At 40.8% G+C, this 20890-nt stretch overlaps 1 protein-coding gene across 3 annotated transcripts in view; it reads right to left on the reverse strand.

Moving 5' to 3' along the window:
* Positions 1-20684, reverse strand: part of USP46 (ubiquitin specific peptidase 46) — a 40622-nt gene extending 19938 nt beyond the window's left edge. The window contains exons 1-3 of one of the 3 annotated variants that reach the window (XM_051790388.1): positions 14741-15451; positions 13673-13794; positions 395-475 (exon numbers count right to left, since the gene is read on the reverse strand). In XM_051790388.1, the coding sequence (XP_051646348.1) occupies positions 395-475; positions 13673-13753 (162 nt within the window). In that variant the 5' untranslated portion in view covers positions 13754-13794; positions 14741-15451. Of the gene's footprint in view, positions 1-394; positions 476-13672; positions 13795-14740; positions 15452-20200 lie in introns of those variants that run through there. The other 2 variants (XM_051790390.1, XM_051790389.1) reach the window with 2 other exon arrangements.
* Positions 20685-20890: the final 206 nt, after the last annotated feature.

Raw genomic sequence — 20890 nt, forward strand, 5'->3', positions numbered from 1 at the left:
GAGTCCCCAATGCAGAACGCTGTACCTAAGCTTGTACATACTTCCATCACTTCCTCCCTGCCATTTCACAGCTAAAATAGACTTTTAACTGTATTGAAGTGTAAGTTCTAATCTCTGGAAACATTCACAGAACAGTAAATTGTTCTCTCCGGGAGCGTATGAATCTGTCTTCAAACATCTGATACAGTTCTGCAACCTAATTTGCCTGAAATTGGAACCTGGGCAGCTTTTTTTTTTTTTTTTTTTCAAAAAAAAGACAATCCTACCTTAGAATAAGATTGGTAAGAGTCAGGGAGAGAGGAAAACAAACCAAACCAAACCAAACAAAGCAAAGTTCAAGTAACATCAGAGCCATAGTTCTGTATATGGTTTACCTACTGAAAACAGTACTTACATTAACCAGTCCGAAGTAGTGTTCATTGATTGGAAACTGCTCTGGGCCAATGTCTTTTTCCAGAGCAGAGGCATTGGTGCCCTATACAAATAAAAATTAAAAAAAAAAAAAAAAAAGAAAAAAAAGAAAAGGAAATTATTTAGAATAATAAAATTCTAAAATAAAATTATTTTAGTATCAAGATAGAAAATCATTTTTTCTTTTAGCTATGATTAGCCAAGCTAACTCTGTCTTACCAATAGGCAAGCACAACAGCCTCATGAGACAATAAAAATATTTGCAAATCTAGGTAGCAGAGCTGGCCTGGCATGGACCCTCTAGTAATGGCTGATTAGAAGTGAACAGGTCACAACAACAGCTGTTCTTCCCATACCCAATTCCTTCTTAATTTTACTGTGTACATGAACATCTGGACCCCATTACTCACTTGCCTTATAAAGATACCTGTTGATCTTAAGCACAAGCCTAAAAGTTATCTTGGCTAACCAGTTCCTAGATGTAAGGCACGTTTTCTAAGCATTACTGAAACTCCTCTGAATCCCTTTTAATTCATCATCAGCCTGTAACAATATTTGGGCTTCATATTGGTACACAGTTACAGTAACAACATCACAAATGTTAAAAGCAAGTAATATACCTCTCATTTTTTCCTATCTAACATCAAAGGGCAATAAACTCAAGTACTGTTACATCTCCTAGCCTTGGTGTGGCAAGTTATATTCAGCTTATCTTCAATAGCAAAGTTGTTTAGGTAACTGCTGCTCTGTGAAGTACAACCATTAATTTTGTATGTTACCTGTAGTTTTGCTATATTAAAATGACCATTTTTAAACAAGTTGAAAGTACTAAGCAAGCAAAGTAGGTTGCTGCCAAATGTGTCATTACTCCTACCCACTCTGTAAGCCTGGCTCCATCCTTTTGAGATCTTCCCTTCAGATATTTCTAGACATTGATGAGTTCCCTTCTCAGTGGTCTCTTCTCCAGACTGAACAGGTCCAGCTCCCTCAGCCTTTCCTCATAAGAGAGATGTTGCAGTCCTCTTATCATCTTTGTTGCCCTCTGCTGGACCTGCTCCAGGAGCTCCATGTCCCTCTTGTCCTGAGGAACCCAGAACTGGACACAGCACTCTAGATGTGACCTCACCAGGGTCGAGTAGAAGGGCAGGACCTCTTTCGACCTGCTGGTAAGGCTCTTCCTAGTGCATCCCAGGATACCATTGGCCATCTTGGCCACCAAGGCCACTGCTGGCTCATGGACAGGTTGTTGTCCACCAGGACCCCCAGGTCCTTCTTCACAGAGCTGCTTTCCAGCAGGTCAGCCCCCAGCCTGTATTGGTGCATGGGGTTATTCTTCCTCAGGTGCAGGAATATGCATTTGCCTTTGTTGAATTTCAGACAGTTCTCTGCCCATTTCTCCTACCTGTCAAGGTCCTTCTGAAGGGCTGCACAGCCCTTTGGGGTATTGGCCACTTCTTCCAGCTTTGTGTCATCAGAAAATTTGCTGAGAGGGCATCTGCCCATTCATCCAAGTCATTGATGGAGAAGTTAAACAATACTGGGCCCAGTATTGAACCTTGGGGGACACCACTAGTGACAGGTCTGTAACTAGACCCTGTGTCACTGATAATAATTCTCTGGGATCTGCTGATCAGCCAGTTCTTAATCCACCTCACTGTCCACTCATCCAGTCCATCCTGAATTTGCCTATGAGGACATCGTGAGAGATTGTGTGAAAAACCTTGCTGACGTTATGGTAGGCATTTGCTCAGACTTCATCAGCTAAAATCTTCAAAGTAACTCGTAATCAGATTCAAAAATTTGATGACACTTACCCATCTTCTCCCCAAGGCCTGATTTGTGTTTTGTTACTCCATCTACCATCACCACTGCTTACTATACTAGATTATTATTTCACGGCAACTCATTAAAAGAAGATTATTTTAGTCAACAGAATCAGCAGTGTGAAACTCAGCACAGGTGCACTTTGAGAATTTACAAGGCTTTAAAGTAAAACATCTAAGTTGGCAGGTTCCAGAAAAGCTCCAAAGATTTTGTATTTCACATCCCTTTCTCAGATCTTTTTCCATTCTCCCCCTTTCTCCCACATACACAGAGCTCATGGCTCAGATCAAGCGCATGTTATTTCCCAGATAATGCCTTTGAGACTGAAGTGCTTTACAAGCACAAGGCTTCATGCAAAGCTTCATAAGGGGCACACTGTCTTTTCTCACCAGACTCTGCTAAGCCTCAGTGAGAAACTTGGAAAAAAGGAATGATCGATACAAAGCAATTATTGGCTACCTTTCAATAGAGATGACAATGGGATAATTATGTAAGTCCCATATGAAGATTAGTTTTATTGCTAGGAAAGTCAGCCTTGTTAAAGATGGACAGATTCAGCAAAGCATCCGACATCCCGAAAGGGAGGAACCTGATAAACATTTGCCTATCTGTTATTAGTAGTGAAGAAAACAGACACTGTTACCCTCAAAACCTTGTCTGATAAAAGAAAAACATGACTACAGAAGATTAATGCAACTTTTGAAGAAAACCATCTTCATATTACTACTCATTTTACAGCACTCAGATCAAAGCAAAGGTTTTCTTTGATTACACTTTTAGCATTACAATCAACTTCCCTAATGTAAGAATGAAGTAGGTCTTTTTCCAGTTTCGTAGGAAGTATTCTCCACACTGAAATAAATTCTCCCTCTACTGTTCATGGAAAATGCTATTTCTAAAAGGTAACCTCCAATTCTTTCATAAACTACAACTATATGTTGTTAGACAAGTAGAATGCAAGTGCTCTGCTAATTAGTTGCTCTTACATTACTCATTTGCTTCTCCTCCAAGACCAGGGTATCTTACTTCAGAGGATGCCAGATGGTTTGAGAAATCATTCCTAGCATCCAAATTTCCTCATAAATATTGTGAGAAAGAGCAAGAATCTGGATTTTTCAAAAAAATTATCACTGAAAACCAAAAAAATTCATGATGTGCACTAACTGATCTTCATATAAAAATTCTATATTGCATGAAAATTTCTGAAATACACACTGTTGAAACAACATATGCTTAGTAACAGCTCATCATGCAGCTTTACCTCTCCAAAACCAGGACTTGGCAGTTGCAAATATAAAACAAAGCACTACGTGCCAGTGACCCAATAAAACAGAGAGGCTAAATTCAATCTTTGGATGACTTAACTTCCTTGGACTTAATCAGGATTTGTGTCTTTTTATATCAAGGGCAATTTCAGTCTGGTTTATTTTAAGTTCTCCAAAAAGATGCTATTAAATTAATAGAAAAAGAAGTCTATGAAAACCAGTAAGAAGCATAGAGAACTAATACTTCAAAGAAGGATATATTTCTTAAAAGGAGAAAAAATTTAGGCATACTACTTAGTAAACTCAAACCATGTTCCATTCCATATATATTACATGTTTTGTGTATGAAGTGTCCTCAATAAGCAGTTGATATGATGGCAGAAGAAGGAAATTTTCCAATCAAAGTATACCAGAAACTGTATACCCAAATCAGGTTTAAAGTGGAAGAAATACGTTATTACAGACGGGTTAAAGATAATTCAGAATTCAGTTTAAACCTACCACATCAAAAATGGAAAACATATTAGTCTATTGAGGTTAATCAACAGCAAAAATCAACCACGACTATTTAACACGGTTTTAAGCATTCTTGTGCTTGTTTCCACTCCCAGCAAGTCATTTTGGTCACTTCTACAGTGAAAACCTGCTCAGACATTTTAATGCAATTCACTCTCTATGCTTTCATAAATGGTTTTGTGCTTCAGCTAGGAGAAATATCCTACCACAGCTGAATCTGCTGTAGTTCCATAAAAATCAGCAAGAGCGGCAGTGTGGCCACAGGGCCTCAAATGAGGAGAGGCTGCATAAGTCAATGAAGTGGTATTTGGAGTATATTAAATAAATTCATAATAAAGGAGACTGGCTCCTTCTTAAAAAAATACACTAATGAAGGAAATGCAATGAAGTGACTGTGGTAGCCAGACCTTTTGAGAATGAGAACTAGGTCAATGTGGAAACTCCTACTATGTATTCTGTGGTGCTGGTGAACCTTGATTTCTCAGAAGTTTTACCACTTAATTAGACAATAAGTATTCAGCCCTTATAAAATGGCAAAGACATACAGCTAGAGACATAGCCAAGCATGGGTCAATTCAGGCAAAACCAAGATTTCTACCATAGCACTGCTCCAAAAATATTCTCACCATACGACCTATATTTTTTCCTCTTGTTATTTTGCTCTAGGCCTTCTGAAGGATAAGACTGCCAGTTTTCTTTTCAGTTGAAATTTCTGATAATGTTGCTAAGAGTTTAATTTGTGTGCTGTATCACATGAAACAGATTAAGTAAAAAAACCAACAAACAAAAAAGCCAACCCTGCCATTCCTTTACACATAGCAGGTAAACAAAATAACAGTTCAGGGGAAAAAAGACACCAGATTAGATCATTAAATCACATGTAGCAAAGTAACCTAAATACAATTATTCTACGAAGTGAGAAATGGAATAGAGCTAATATGAAAGATACTGTCATCAGAAGACAGCAAATCAGGCTAGACATTGTACTGTGACAGAGCTATAAAAAATTGCACTAACTTTCTAGAAACATACACGTTTAATTTAAAATAAATGAATGCAGTAAAGAAATTAGGACTTCTTATAAGCCACCTATTAAATGGGTATCACTACATAAACAGAAACACAGTAAGAATAAACTTCAAAGAATAAAAGACAAAAGAAGAAATAAGAGGAAATATCTTGTTCACAAGAAAATCTAAAAAATATAAGGAAAAAAACATAAAAAGTTGAATCATGAAAACAGAAAAACAAATATATAAAGAACAAGAGACCAATAAGGAAAGATGGTTGGTCCATGACAAAGGGTTTTGGATCATATACAGCTATGAAGTACATTTTTTTTTCTTAGTATTCAGGGAAAGTGAGAGCAACATGCTAGAAATAGAGCTGTTTCCTGAAGGGAGAGACTTTAGACAAACTAACGGTGATGTTTAGGCTGGTAGAGGAGAAATTAAAGTAAAAATAGAAATGGCTTCAGGGTTAGGCAGCCTGAGTTTCAGGATTTTGGAAGGCACAGCATTATGGGAGGAAAGGGAAAAAGAAGATGTGAAAGGCCTCATGGCCAACAAATGGCAGCGATGGATAACTCAAAAGAGAGGAAGCAACTCTAAATAAAATCCAAAATTAGCTCCCAGAAGCAACACAAAGAAAGAAGAGTAAGGAAAGAGCAAGCAATATCACAGCATGCATATATGCAGCTGCTTTCAATAGACACAACTTGTCCCCAGTGCTGGACTTTGGTTATCCTCAGCTTTCAGAGGGATATGTGAGTCACAGAAATAGCTGAACCAGCCTTCTTACGAACTCACTGATATTAGATACCAAACCTGAAATTTTTCTGGTTTTTTTAAAGTGTACATCCTACAAGACAGTTGAATTTAACCAGATTAGCTCTCTTTTTGTTCTGTAAAGGAAAGTTTTATTGTTCCTCCAGTAAAGTTATTTTGGGTCTTTGTTGCCACAAGGGAGAAGAGGAAAGAGAGAAAACTTATAGGATTTCATAGCTGAAAAACCACTGTGCATTCATAATTTTGTAGGAAAAATGATTTAAGAAAATGTATCTAAATCAATAATTTTTGTGCATTTCTTCCAAAGAGTTTTATTATCATTAGGCAAATTATAAGAGCTTGAAAAGAGATGTCTAATCTACTCGTTTTTGTTGTTTGTTTTTTTTTTTCTGGATGCACTAAACTATCTCTAAACACAGACATAAGTGTCATATATACCACAAATAAATGCAGCTCTTAACTGTGTGGTTACTAAGAAACATATAAAACCTGACAGCCTTGAAATCCTGAACCACTTAAAATCTTGAACAAAGTGTTTAAGGTACTCAGTCTTACATAGCTTATAAAACAAGTAATTTTTTAAAAACATTGACCGTTAAAGTTTCCAGGATTATGCAACTTTTACCAAACTCAATATTCTCTCATGAGTCTGCCTGCATTCCCAGCTTAATTGGTTTTGGATTAGCAGCACTCAGGCTTTTGCTGGAACAAGTAGCAAAACCATTGGTTTTGGCCAATTTCCTTCTTCAGAACACATAACCTCAGGATGGCCTCACCAGTCAAAAAGGTTTGCTTACAGGCTATAATTTCTTCAATAACATTTTTTCTGGGCCACCTAGACTGTATATGTGGTGCCTCAGAGCATTCCAAAAGCAAAGCACCTTCTAGACTTAATCACAGCTGCACCAGCTGGAATACTTTTTGATAACCCTGAGACAGAAGTAAGAATATCTTAATTAAATCACCATATAACGTGATTTATGAGGGCTGCAGTTACGTTGCAGAACAGGTTTAGAATTCAAAATTATTTTTTGGCAATGTTTTTCTTTTAGAGAAATTGGCTAAAGAGCTGAGACAAATGCAAGATTCTGCACATGAAGAGAAGAATCACCTATACATGCACAGAATGGGAAACAGCTGACTAAGGTAGTAGTCAGCTGAAAAAAAAAAGTCTGTGTGTAGTATAAGATGAATAAGCCACAGCTATGCAGTGTTTTTTAAAAAAATCCCCCAAACCACCACAACAAATATTGACAACATAATGAAATTCTTAGATGGGAGTCTACAGAGGGAGTTCACAAAGTTTCTAAAGTAACTTTCCTGTTTAACTTGTCACTGGTAAGACTTCAGACAGAATCTAAATCCAGGCTTGGTTTAAAGGAAGACAAAAATAACTGGAAAGAATCCAAAAAAGGCAGTCAAAATTAAAAACTCAACTCTAGAGAAAAGTGACGTATAAAGAAGGGTTGAATAGGGTTTAGTTGCATATGACAGAAGAGGCTGAGGCAGGGCCTGACAAAGGTTTTCAGATCATATACAGCTATGAACTAGATTTACTAGATTAGTCTACAGTTTGTTACAGAAGGCAGCTAGTCTCTTCTTGATCTCCACGGTGGACAGGATGAGAAGTACTAAGCTCAAATTACTATAATGTAGATTCCAGTAAGACATTAGGAAACATGATGTAATCACCATCACTGGAATCTCCAAGTTTGACTGTTGTACATCAGAAGCAACACAGGTTTATCAAATGGAATTCCAATGGACAGCTGGAGACTTTATTGTCCTAGGAGAGTTTAGATGCACCTCTTACTAGGTCATCAATTGTGAAATCAAAAAATCAAATAAATGCAACACACAATATCCAGTAATGGCTGGTTTGAAACTCTCAGCACAACAGCCTTCTCTGCAAAGGCTGAGCAAATCCAAGAACATGCTTACAATGCAGGCCTGATGGTGGAGATACAAGCTCATTTCTTCCCCAGAAGCATTAATATGCTGTGGTGTTGAGTACATAATGTACATAAAATGTGTATAAGTGTATCTACCAAATAGCCAGCTAAGGACATTTTCTGAGGCTAAAGGAAGATCAGCAGAAGAAACTTTCCTGACTGCTTCTCTGATCGGCTGTGACTAACTATTCTGGGTTACACAAAAAGTCTTTTCTCTCCAAATAAGCTTCTTTGGCTTTTTGGTGGTTTGTCTTCTCTAAAGAGACTGAACTGCTAGTGATTAATAACTCAAACGTGACCACCTGCAGTGCCTGCCCAAGAGATTGGACTATTGGTGCTCATGGCTCAATCCACAGTGTGCTTTGCTAACAATGTGCAAGTTAGCCACCCAGGCCAGGGGCTGAAGGCATGCACATCCAACACCTCAGGGTATAAGCTGCATGTTGAAGAAGGTAAGGCAAGGAAAGAGGTAAATCCTGTGAGGTGGGGTACTTTTTCTTTTTCTTTACATGGATGACTCAGCTGTGGTAACTTCCTGGAAGATTCATCCTGAAGGTTTTCCTCTCTTGTTCATGAGCCATAATGGACTCAGCTGCACTGATGTTAGAGACAGGTGCAACATCTTAGAAGACTCACGAAGTATCCTGTTACTCCCAGTGTTACATCATCCAGTGTAAAACTCCCTGCCCCAGGGGAGGTATCAGAGGCATTCCCATGTTCCATGTTCCTGAGCATATATAACTCTGGGCTTCAGGGCTTCCCTCATCATCTGGGGCTTACGCCACCACCTCGACTGATCTGGACTGTGGCCACCGCTTTGACCAATGGACATTGAAATTGCAACAACCAAGTCTCATCACTGGATCCAGTGGGTGTCTTGTGGGTCCTTCCAATCCCCCGGGGGTCTGCAGTCCTGCTTCAACTGCCCGTACCAGCACCGCAGCCTCACTCCAGGGCCACACAAGCATCTGCCATTTCCTGCCAGCACTGACTCTCCAACCTTTCCTGCCAAATTTTCTGAGTGTGGGGGAGGAAAATCACTTGGAAGGGCAGCTATCTTTTCTCTGTCCTGTGGCCAGGTGTGTTTTCTCTGGGTGGGGAAGGCCGGCTGCCATTTTGATTTGGTCCAATGGGCAGAGCTTGGAAAGTTTCTCCTCACCGTTTGGTTTAACCCACTTTTATCAGTATAGTTATCAGCATTCTTCTTGGTAAAGAGTTATTTTTTTCACTTACATCTGGGCATATTTGGTCTCTCCATATATATTGGAGAAAACAGGGGTATTAAATTCAAGGGAGGAGACTTCTGTATGAGGTCTCTGCCCCTCCAAATTGTCTCAAACTGAGTCATACTCCAGACAGTGACTCTTCATATCCATCAGAACCTCACCTCCTGCATGGCATTTGCCCACCACACACAGTTAATCAGGGTTCAGAGTCTGCTTTTAATCTCATCTTTTCCACAATTCAGACTCATTCAGCCTTACTTGTCGCTGTTAAAGTCGGGATGGGCAGAGTGACATAGAATCTTCTTCCAAAGCAGGGACAGGATTACAAGAAGGCTGTAATCACTTTATTGTAACAGGTTGCAAACATTTATACTTTTCACATATCACACATGTCAACTTTCTATTGCTGCCTTCCATGTAAACATACATCAGGCTATACACATGTCATCCTGCTATTGGTACTTTCATGTATACACACACCAGGATTGGTTGCAAACTAGTAAACATAGCTTTTGTCGAGTCATCCTGACTTGCAGAAAGTACAGGAAGTCCATTTCTGTCTTCCATCTTCTTCCTGTCTGAAAGTTGCCCACATTCTTCTGCATGCTGTGTTGTCCTCCTTTCAGGGGTATACTGTAATCTGGTTTAGGTCCACTGCTTCGTCGATAAATGCCAGGCTGCTGACAGGCTTGCTGTCAACCTCGACACTTACTGAGCTGTAATTAAGAGGTTCCTTTATTCAGGTATTTAGCATAACCTCTGGTTGACTCTTCATTCAGCAACATGAAGCCAAAGACTACTACTTACCAGCCAAAGCTAGTAAGTGTGTAATAACCACTTTAATCATAACAAAGGTATTCATGGAAGACAAGCTCAGCCGTTATTCCAGGTTATCCATTGAAAATGATGTATTTGCATGTTTCTCATTTTGCACATCCGACTCTATCCAATGAAAAAACATCTTTTGTGGATATCTGTTTAACTTTTGATGGAACGCATATTTTCTGCTCGTCAGTCTAGTACCTGTTTGTCAGCCATACTCTCAAGTTTCTCATTACTTCAGAAAGGTATTACAATAATTAGACTTCATATTCTCTGTACTTTTCATATTTTTTCTATATTTTATATGTATGTCATACTGAAATTGTGCAGTCTTGAGACTATGCTTCTAAGATTACTTTGCCTGAACTCTTTGTAACTAATTTTTTTACAGATTTAGCAGATTGGTTTTCCTTTAGCAATCTAAATATGCCTTCAGATAGCTGTTTTACTGTCTTGGTATGTATTATTTTGCCTTTATCTCTGTTTATGAGAAGATGTAAAAAACATGAAGAAATACACACTGCAGATTGTTCAAATTAATAAATCCAGTTGAAAGTCAAAGTGATCAGTTCTATAACCCAATACCATTCTTATTATATGAAGCAGAATATTACTATTTTCACAGCATTAAAACTGTAAATTTTTTTATGTCAAGCATTTTCCAAATCCATGTTTGTAGACTTGAGTCTTCATTCTGCCAGTGCTCTATATTTAAACAAACTCTGCAATGAGTCTCTAAAATCGTGCTATTAAAACAAACAAACAAAAAAATCCAACATTTATTCTTATTTGTTTCCAGAATGCAGGGACTACAGGGCTTCTCAGATGATACCTTGAATCAAAAGCAATCTGAATGTGTTCAGAATAACCCATTTATTAAATTGACAGAACAGTTTGAAGTGCAGATTGGATTATTTGAAACACTCTTACAAAATTATGAAAGGAGGGGTTAATACCTGTTCTCAACTGAATTCTAAAAGAGAAAAATATGATTCACAGAGCTTGTTAGCCAGATCTGTAAAAATATATGTCAATACATTCTGAAATGATTAGATGTCCTTCACTGCATGTAACAATAAGATCCCTAGGCCACAGCTGCAGCATGAGCTTAACTCAGAACTCAAGGTTGTACCTAAAGCTCATCAACAGAAAAACATACTGCAGAGTATTTCAGTAAGAAACAGCCTTAAAATGCCAGCATGCCTATCCACCTTTGAACCAGTATTTTATAGTGGAGTTGTCTGGTTACATCACAGAAACAATAACCAAAGAGGATTACAGCACTGTAGGGGGTAAATCACATCCCTATTTGGTGTCTTCAAGCGTTACATGGCACTGGACGTTGGTGTTCCCTCAGATAAGGTTTCTCCAGTGTATCTTATGCTTCTTCACATCTGTTGTACCTATCCTACATAAAAGGTGACAACTGCCTATTGTATACATCCCTCTGGTGAACATGGTGTGCAGACAGAGTGAAGAAGCTTTTACAGTGTCTGAAAGGCAGGTAAAATTAACATCTTGGGAACTAGACCTCCCTTTTCAACGAGCATGGCCATCATGCCCACACAGAGTCCCACTGATTCCTTCAGGCATAGTTGCCTTCATCCCCTCCACCCCCAGAACAAGTTTTACCTCTTACATCTCATTAGGTAAATCAGTGCATAATAACTAGTACTATTGTTATTATTAAAATTCAGGGAATAAAATTGGTAAAAGCCAATAAAGGAATTTTGTTTAATTCTAGAAAGTTGTGCACTTAAATATTTACTACAAGTAAATGCGCTAAGTGGAAATTTGCCCCAAATATTTTTTCCTTCTTGGTTAGCTCCTACTGTGTCTGTCTCAGCATATGAGAGCTTATCCAGTGAATATATAGTACTAAATCTCTTTTGTAAGGAAGTCAAATACTGTCCTTGGCTTCCTTGCTCCACTACACCTGTTTTGATCCTTCCTAAAAAGACTAACCATCACTACCATCTTCAGGAGATCAAAATTGCAACCCAAGATACCAAACATTAGGCAGTCAATTAAATAGCAAATGTGTATCTTAAAATGTTGACTAGACAGGTTCTCTTGAGCTAAATTAGTAATTAATTAAGCCAAAATTCAGCTATTTTTTCCCTTAGGACACAAAAGCACTTGGACAAACACACAAGAAGCTCTGTCAAAAGGACTACCATTGAAAACATAATCTATGTTGCATTCAGAGAGGGACAAGTATTTCAGGACCAATTGCTCCCTCTGTCTCTCTTTCCATACTTTCCCCCACCCAATCAGAAAATCAACCAGGCATCATCTTTTTTTTTTTTTGCAAAAATTAAGAAAAAAATCTCTGTGAACACTCTGAAGTGGAATGGGAATGAGAAAAGATAAAGAAGACCTTGACACTTTTTTTCATTATTAAGTTCAACAAGGTTAAAAAACTTAAAAATATACTAACAAGCAGCATTATATACAAAAATATATAATATTATATATATTTTTTAATTTTATATATATATTTTATATATATATTATATTACCTAAGAATTATACAGCCATTTCTTAGTCCACAAACTGTAATAGCTCAGTTTTTCAAGTACTATATTATAGTGCAGCAACAAGGTCTGGGAATTAAAATCTTTGTATGGTAGATTTCCACAGATGCCCTAAATCAAACTAGCACTGCAAATATTCAGGTTTTATACAGGCAAAAGGTTTACTTTCATACCTCTAGCCTTCTGGAATGTGGTTGTAGCTCCTCCTACAAACCAAGCTCAAATCCACCACCTGACCTAAGTGGACACATTTTTGGACAAACCATAATGCAGTGTTGTCAATGCTTCCATGAATTTCTATTTCTCTTACAGCCCCAAATTTTTGTAGCTGTGTGAAAATCTCCACTTTTTGCCTAAAAGAACTTCCAATCCCTGTGGATTATCCAGAATAGACTAAATGTGACCAACACAACATAGCATCTTTAAAAGCTAAGTACACAGACCCAAAGGAACATGTAGCCTAAAAACATCATTATCATTAGAACAACTTCACCTTCTGTCACAGTACCACGAGCTAGAATTGCCTTGAAGTATGAGTTCTTGTATGCCTTTTCTGCCTGAGGCTCTCATTCTTCCCTTCAGTCTCTCCATTTCTCAGATGCTACTTTTGCAAGATATACTGGCAGTGACAGCTGAGCAGCACACCATTAGAACAACCTCATCAGTTTTGCTATGAATCTGTTCAGTCTTTGAGAGAAGCATACTGCATACAAGTGCATCTGTCTGAAGCACATGAAAAAACCATGGAGTTCCTAGTACTTCATGCCAGTGTTAATGTCTTACAACCACCTATGAGTCTCCAGCTCCCCTTCATGTGGTGCTCTTTTATACAGTTTGCAGGGCATCACACTGACCATTAATCAGCAGTAAAAACTGGAGCCTGCCTCAGAAGGAAGGTAAGTGTGCCCAGGTTTTCTCCTCAGTCCTGTACTGTTTCCTAAGCCTCTCTTTTCAGTGTCCTCGCCCATTGGACTGGTAATCATTAAGAACAATGAAAAGTTCAAAGAACTATTTACTGTTGGTGAAGAAAGATGAGAATCCAGATTATTTTACCCCAAATCTGGATGTTGTATTAATTTTTTTTTAACCCCAGAACCAACTCTTCCTGTCTGCATTTCAGAGTAGGCATTTCAAAGGGAGGACTGAGGCTTAAGTCAAAACTATGCATGGGATGTCCCAGGCATCTGGTTAGAAATGAAAGAGCAAGCCCATTTAAGTAGAAGTGTGGGCATTTGGGAGGGGGAGCAGGCTTGCAATCTGCACTCCCTCCCCCAGACCACTGCTGCTGACCCCACAGGAGCCAGGCCTCTGGGGCTGTGCCTGTTGCCTTACCCTAGAGGTAGGCTCCATTCTCCAGGGCAGATGAATGGTATGTGTGGCATCACCAGCACAAGGCATGCTGGGGCACCACATGGAGGGAAGCTGGCAACTGCGTGTAGCTGCTCTTGAAGAACCTGGAAATAAGGGGGAAAAATACAGACTAAAACAAAAAAATGTACAGAAACAGGCTTCTCTTCTGTTTGCATTGGGGTGCTTGCACACAACCGGTTCTTTCGTGAGTTTGCTACTGTTTTGCTGTATTAATAAACCTTTAACAAAGTTTGAGCTCCTCCTCTTCCCATCAAGAATTTTCAAAAACCTAAACCCAACCAGATGCTCAAAGTTTGTTAGGATTAAAATGAAACCCAAGCACAGTGCAGAAAGCAACCTTTCAGGGGATGGAAAGTACGAAAGTCTGAACATAACAAACAAAAATGTTAATGTTTCCTTATTCTTTCCTAATTGCCTAGTCTGGTTTAGAGAAAGCTAAGTGATTGAAGAGTACTTAACAAACAGCAGTCCTCTTTGAGTGGCATGCAGTGCAAGTTAAACCCTGTCAGCTCTTAAGCTAAGACTTTCTAGAACAGATCCAGAGCATTTGGATCCAAAGGGGTGTTATTCGTTTTTTGTGTAACCTGGGGAGCTCTTGGCCCCATGAGACCATAGGGTGCCTGCCTGAGAGGGTTAAACGGGGTCACTGATTTAATGTGGATTCCCAACCAAACTTGGGTCCTTTCGCAGGATTATTAAGGCAAGAGGAAAGGCAGGAGGAAGTGCAGGAGAAGAGAGGGTGGGCCATTGCTCCGTCTGCAACGCATCCCGCTCCGGGCGACCCCGCACCGGCTCTGCATCTCCGTCCCTCCCCGGCCCACGCCCGGTCTTGCGCCGGGAAAAGTCCTCTGGACATCGTCACTCTCCATCGGCCAACTCCACCCCAGGCACGTCCCGGCGCAGCCTGCCCGGCTCCCCCGCCACGGGGGCAAGGGACAGGGTCCCTCCGTTTGGCTGCGCTCCTGGGGCAGTCCCCCTCGGTCGGCCCCCTCGGGGCTGCCGTGCCGCCCGGCCCCCGCCAGCACTCACCATATTACAGATGGAGGCGATGTTTCTGACAGTCATTAGTCTAAAGGTTGCAGCGATCCCACACCGCCATCTTTATAAGGTGAAAACAGCCCCGCTCATGGTGGGAAGAGCGCAAGAAGGGATAGGGGGCGGCGGCGGCTCCTGCTCCGGGGCTGGGTAAAACCAAGAGGAGGGGACTGCACAGGCACCCTTTGTGCCCGCAGAGCAGTGAGAAGGACGGACCTTCGCGGCCTCCCTCCCCCGGGTGGGTCACCGGGAGCTTCAGCAACGCGGGGAGAGCGGCCGCATCTCCGCTCCTTCCGCCTCTGCCTCTCGCACGGTCCGCAGGGCCCCGGGCTCCCGCTGGAGCGCTCAGCCGCGTCTCTGCGCCAGCCGGCACCGCGCTAATCTCTCCCTTCCTCCTCCTCCTCCTCTTTCTCCCCTCCTGGCGGCCGCCGCTGCCGCTCGCCGCTCCATCGCAGCACCGCGCCCGCTGATCCGCTCTGACAGCGCCGGGGAAGGAAGGGAAGGGAAGGGAAGGTCAGAGGCAGTGCCCGGCGCGGGGCACCCCCGGCGGGGCGGCCGCCGCCGCAGCCAATGTGCTGCGGGGCCGAGGGGGCGCGGGGGGGGTGCGCCTGCCGCCCCTCCGCACGGGCGCTCCGAGGGGCTCCTGGTGCCTCAGTCGCCGGGCCTGGAATGGCCACGAGGCTGCAAAACTGGGGCCTCAATGCGTACAAAATAATACCTGCACGTAGTAGGGCGAAGGACAGGAAGGCAGAGTGCAGGCTGGAGGACATGAATGTGTGGCAGTGACGACAGCACTGTGCTTTGGGACATGCTCTCTCCACCTGATTAGAGTTACACAGGAGCCCAAGCACTTGCAAACCCCAGAACAGTAGGCTGGAATGTAATTTACTGCCCACAGTTGTTGCTTTGTATTGCCATTCATGCAGATAACATTTATCTTCGCAAATGCTGCTTTGGGACCGTGTCCACACCACATGTCCTAGTGCTCACTCACAAGTTCACAACATATGGCACCGTTAATGCAATAATCTCAGTTTCCCTTCAAACACAAGCAAGTCGAGGTCCATGTCTTTCTCCAGGGTAGAGCAGAATGAATGTATTAAGTTTATACACAGGATTATAGGCACAAGGTTGTTAAATAGCTAACTTGAGGTCACACAGTAAATCTCTGAGAGAAGCAAGAATGGAGTTCAGCTAGGGGAGTCCTCATCTTAGAATTCTCCTTTTCCTTAGCAATTATTGCTGTTTTCAGCAGAAGCTTAAGGCCTGTTTATTGTTCCTCTGCTATGCTGAGGTAATCACTCAAATGAAGAGAGAACTGCTAATGTTTCTACAGGCATCTCTACTCTTAACAACACCTGAAGTATGGCATGCTTATGCTTGGCTATACTTTTTACTACATGATGAATATAATAACTTCAGCTTATAAGAGCTTTGCATCACAGGTTTTATTTACAGGAAACCTGGAGTCAATAATTTTATTTTTATTTCAAGAGAAGGTCTTACTAATTAGAAGATTGCTAATAAAAATCTGGCATCAGCAGTAGCATCTAAAGATAAATTCCTGCCCTAGAATAACTTTAGGTAAGTGGCCCCAATCCAGCTCCTTGTAGACAAGTGCCTACTTTATAGAAATGGTATCAAATTTGGCATTAGTTGGTCTCCTGTTGACAGCTTCAGCAAAGAAACCCAAAATGCAGTCAGTTGTCATGGAGAGAGAACTTTCTTTCCTCAGTCAGTTGGATTAGTTACATTAAATCACTACAGACATTTGAAATACAGAATGGAGAAAGATTTTCAGACTTAATAGAGTGAAGTCATCAGGACCACTAAACTGCTACATAAATCCACAAATCACTACACAAAAGAGCCATCAAATAACATAACGCTGAGAAAAAAAGCCAATCTTTGGTATAATCTGTTAAATTCGTAATTTTACATTATATGTGTGTTTGATCCCAAGTGTTTAATTTGCTTAAAGTCAGAGGGTTGGATTACATGTAATATGACAGGTTTTCTCAGCATAGCTATGGGAAATGGGAGTTAAGCTGAAGTGTCACTTCAGGACTGGTCACCTTTGGCCTCAGTTCTGAAGCAGTCAAGGCTTGATCAGTCTCCAGTGCATTTCTAAATAGCCTGCAGAGATTGGACAGTACTGCACTGTACCTGGTTTTTAAACTGTGATTCCTTTTATTTCTGAAGCCTAATCATGTATTCTTCGCTGCAGCCAATTTATTCCAATTTACTGTTCGGAATCACACTTGCTCTCAGTGGAAAGTTATGGAGCAAATGAATGGGTTCGAAAGGTGATTAAAAATTTAAATGAAACAAAATGCAGTGCCTAATAAAGCCATTTGCATCACATATATTTAAAGGTCAAGGAAATTATTTCCATAATACGAACACGAGAGAAATCATACAAAGTAAGAAAAAAAAGTAAGGAAAAGGTGATATTCTTATAATTCTGCTTTCTGACTGATGCCAATTACTTGACTTCAGACTAAATTTTCAGGTCGTATCTGTTTGTTAAAGCTTTTTTTTTTTTTTAACATGAAATTAAACTGCTACTAGTTAAGCACTTATTGGTTGTTGAAGGAAATATTTGTAAACACAACACATCATTCTGTGAAGAATTCAGTATTGTTTTCCTTAATGCTAATATAAATACTTTAATTTAAAGGGGGACACAATTAATGTCTTATTTCTTAGGATTAATAATAAAAATAGGAAATAATATGTGAGTGTTTATGTGTCAGTTTGACAAGAGTTTGGGACTGTCTTTTTTGTTCTTCAGTCACATATCAAACCAGGAAAGAAGAAAGAAACATTCAGGATTGAAATGGTGTGTGTTTTTGTTTTCTTCTGCTGTTGTAATTTCCAAAACTAGAAACTTTATTTCCGTAGCTTTTTGAAGATAAAAAAAGTGCTAAGCAATGCAACAAATGGTACTTACAAACATTATAGGAACTGCATGAATAAAGAACAGTGCACAATTGTTTCCACTCTAAAGCATTGCACTGTATCTTCATAACAAACAACTAACCCTGTGTTTCTTCCGAGTATTAGACAAAGAGAAGGAAAACAAAGGACTATTTATAACCTAAGAGTGGTTATATAATTTCTGTTGAAAGGTAAAAAAAAATTCTCCTGCATTTAATTTTAGATCCATCTTGGTCTCATCTGGCTATATACTTCAACATTTTTATTTTGCTACATAGAATAAGAATCTACTGTAAATATCCTCTTTGGCTAGCAGAGGCATGGACTTCCATAACATTTTCCATCTGACTTTCTCAGAGTACTTTGCAAGCATTCACTCAAACTTGTTAAAATATTTGATGGCATGTTAATATTAGCTTCCTTTACAAAGCAAAAAAACAGGAAGCAAAAATTTAGTGACTTGTCCAAAGTTACACTGCAAAGTTGGTAACAAATCTGGGACTAGAATATCTGTTCACTCTGTACTACAAAGAGGATATTGCATTTCCTCTCCAAAAATCTTGAAAATTTCCACAGAAGGTTCACTGATGTTTTTCTTGTAATAAGCTCAGTTCCAGAAATGGGTAATCATCAGTTGTTTTGCTGAACAAGTGTTTGGAACAGAATCAAACTTAGGATATATTTCCAGCCAATTAAAAGACCATTTCAATTGAAAAGGCAGTTAAAACAACACTAAGGTTTTCTGGAAGATTGGAAAATATATAATAAGAATTAAAAGATAATTCAAATATCAGAAATACTTTCAGTGCTGACAATGTAGCTTTAGAATTTTACAGTTTTTTTAATATATATTTTGTATCTCATTTTAAATTATGTTCTACTAAAAATAGCAATATATCTTTAATAGGATGGCAAATATGTAGACACAAGCATGAGGGAGGATTTTCCATGAAGCTTGGCCCCCACTGCAGAACAGACTGGGAGCTTTAGTACAATGCCAAATGCTAACTTGCAGTCCATGGATTGAGTCTGTAGCGCATGACTTGTAGCAGGTCCATGGAAACTACTCCATTTGCACCTGAAATTCTAATGGTAAGAGGGAGCTGTAGTCCATGAAAAATTCATGGAAATCCACAGAAGATGTGGGGAGTCTGCAACCAAAAAAGCAACACAATTTTGGAATCACTATTCTTCTTTGAGACTGTTATCTTCAAAGCAACCTCTAACCAATATTTTCAAATTATCTGAGAAAATATTGCTCTAAATTGAAAATACTGTAAAGCTTCATATTTTGGTGACAGCATGACTTGTTGGGATTCTAAAGATAAAGCACAGCAAATAAAACTTTGCATTAAATTGATCTCTGAATCTTGCTTATCTTTTTTGCTAGTGAAAACATTATACTAGTTGACAAATCCACATCTGCCTCTTGCTAGGACAGTAATTTACTCTACAGAGAGGGTTTAGAAAAGGACAGACAGGTCAGATAACCTTCGCATTCCTCCTCTTGAAGTTGTGCCACTATCAGACACAAAAGTAAGCTTCATGGAACCAGAGAGAAGGCAAACAATGCAAAGTTTGTATGGGAAAGACAGAAGAAAGCTTGTACAGGGCAAGAAAAAGGTGTAGGATTACGTGAATGATTAAAATGCTCACCTGGCATGGATACCGATCACTGGTTTGCTGTGCTAACAGAAGTGTCAGTTTACATTCTGTACTGGAAAAGAAGAAACTAAACTTGACATAAATCCCACTGACACAAGTGGTAAAAATTTAAAGGTTGAATACCAATATTTGTTTTTGCTACATTATAAAAAATACTGATCTGATTCAGGTATCTGGTGGTACAAAATGGTCGTTGCAGAGAACCCCACTTGAAATAACCTGGAACTATGTGTCTCACAAATTCATCTCCAGAGACTGATTTACCTAGAGTCCTGAGACAACTTTTGAATCCTGACCTCCTGGCAATAAAGGGCACACGGACTACAACTGCAACAATGTTTCTAGTACCAAGAATTAGACAGAAGTAACTAGACGCGGTAAGAAACAATTTCTAGAACCATCCCTTGGTTGCAACTATGTGACTGTTTGTTTCAGGATGAATCATGTTGGTTTAGATCTGCTGAGGGTAGTTTAAATGCAGGGTCCGGATTAAAGACAGTGGGCCGTCTGTTACTTTCTTTCCACACACTTAGGGGAGCTGTGCTGATAGGAACTTGGCGTGAGCCAAGACATCTCGGTTTCTCACCAACACAGGAATCTATGAATTATCATCAATATATACACCTTTTTCAGCAATACATACACTTTTTTGTGAAGCAGGGACTTTCATTCAATTCGGTTTGGACAACACTCTCAGGCACACACCTTGGGGTGTCCTGCACAAGGTCAGGGGTTGGACTTGATGATCCTGATGAGTCCTTTCCAATTCAGTATATTCTATCATTCTATATGAAGTCTCTGTGTTACAAATTACTAATTCCCAGTTCATGCTCATCTGCTCATACTCACCCCAAGCCCTCTCAGCAGCATCCCCAGCCAGGCAGCCCATTTTAGCTGGGGCAGAGCAGCAGTCCTCTGCACTTGCAGGACAGGCCTGGTGCCTCCGTGTCACCCGTGACCTGCAGCCCCGGAGCGAGCTGCTTCTGCTCTGCCAGGGGCATTAGCGAGGCTCGAGGCTTTACCTCGCCATCCTCACAGAGAGCTCTTAAGCCTCCTAAGCAGGGCTTAGACGGGAGTTTAGACAGAGATCAGCCGTATTTATTGCCTCAAAACCGCTACACAGCTGCTACTTCTCACCGAACACGCTTTTGTTTTCCTGTGCTAGAGACCTCCGAGCACGCAGAGCTCGGCCCGGGCAGGGGCGGACGATCACGTCCCGACGAAAGCCCCGTTATGACCCGTTAGGGCTTCGCCCGACTGAGCGCCGTGGGGAGCGCGGCTGAGCGACCGGAGCGCTCCTGGCAGAGGCGGAAGCGGGCGGCCCCCTCACGGCGGCCCCCTCACCCCGCCCCGCGGGGCACTCTGCCCTCCGGGGCTCCGAGCTGCGGGCTTCACCGGCACCGCCCCGCCGCGCGCGGGGTCACGCGCGTCAGCCCCGCCAATAGACAGCGGAGGTGTGCGCCGCGCGGGGTCTCGCGGGAGCGCGGGGTGGTATTTAAAGCCACGTGGGGAGCGGCGCTCTCTCTCTCTCCCTGCAGG

The sequence above is a fragment of the Manacus candei genome, unplaced genomic scaffold (assembly GCF_025592945.1).
Source record: "Manacus candei isolate 608988 ecotype Guabito, Panama unplaced genomic scaffold, ASM2559294v1 h1tg000028l, whole genome shotgun sequence".
NCBI lineage: Eukaryota > Metazoa > Chordata > Aves > Passeriformes > Pipridae > Manacus > Manacus candei.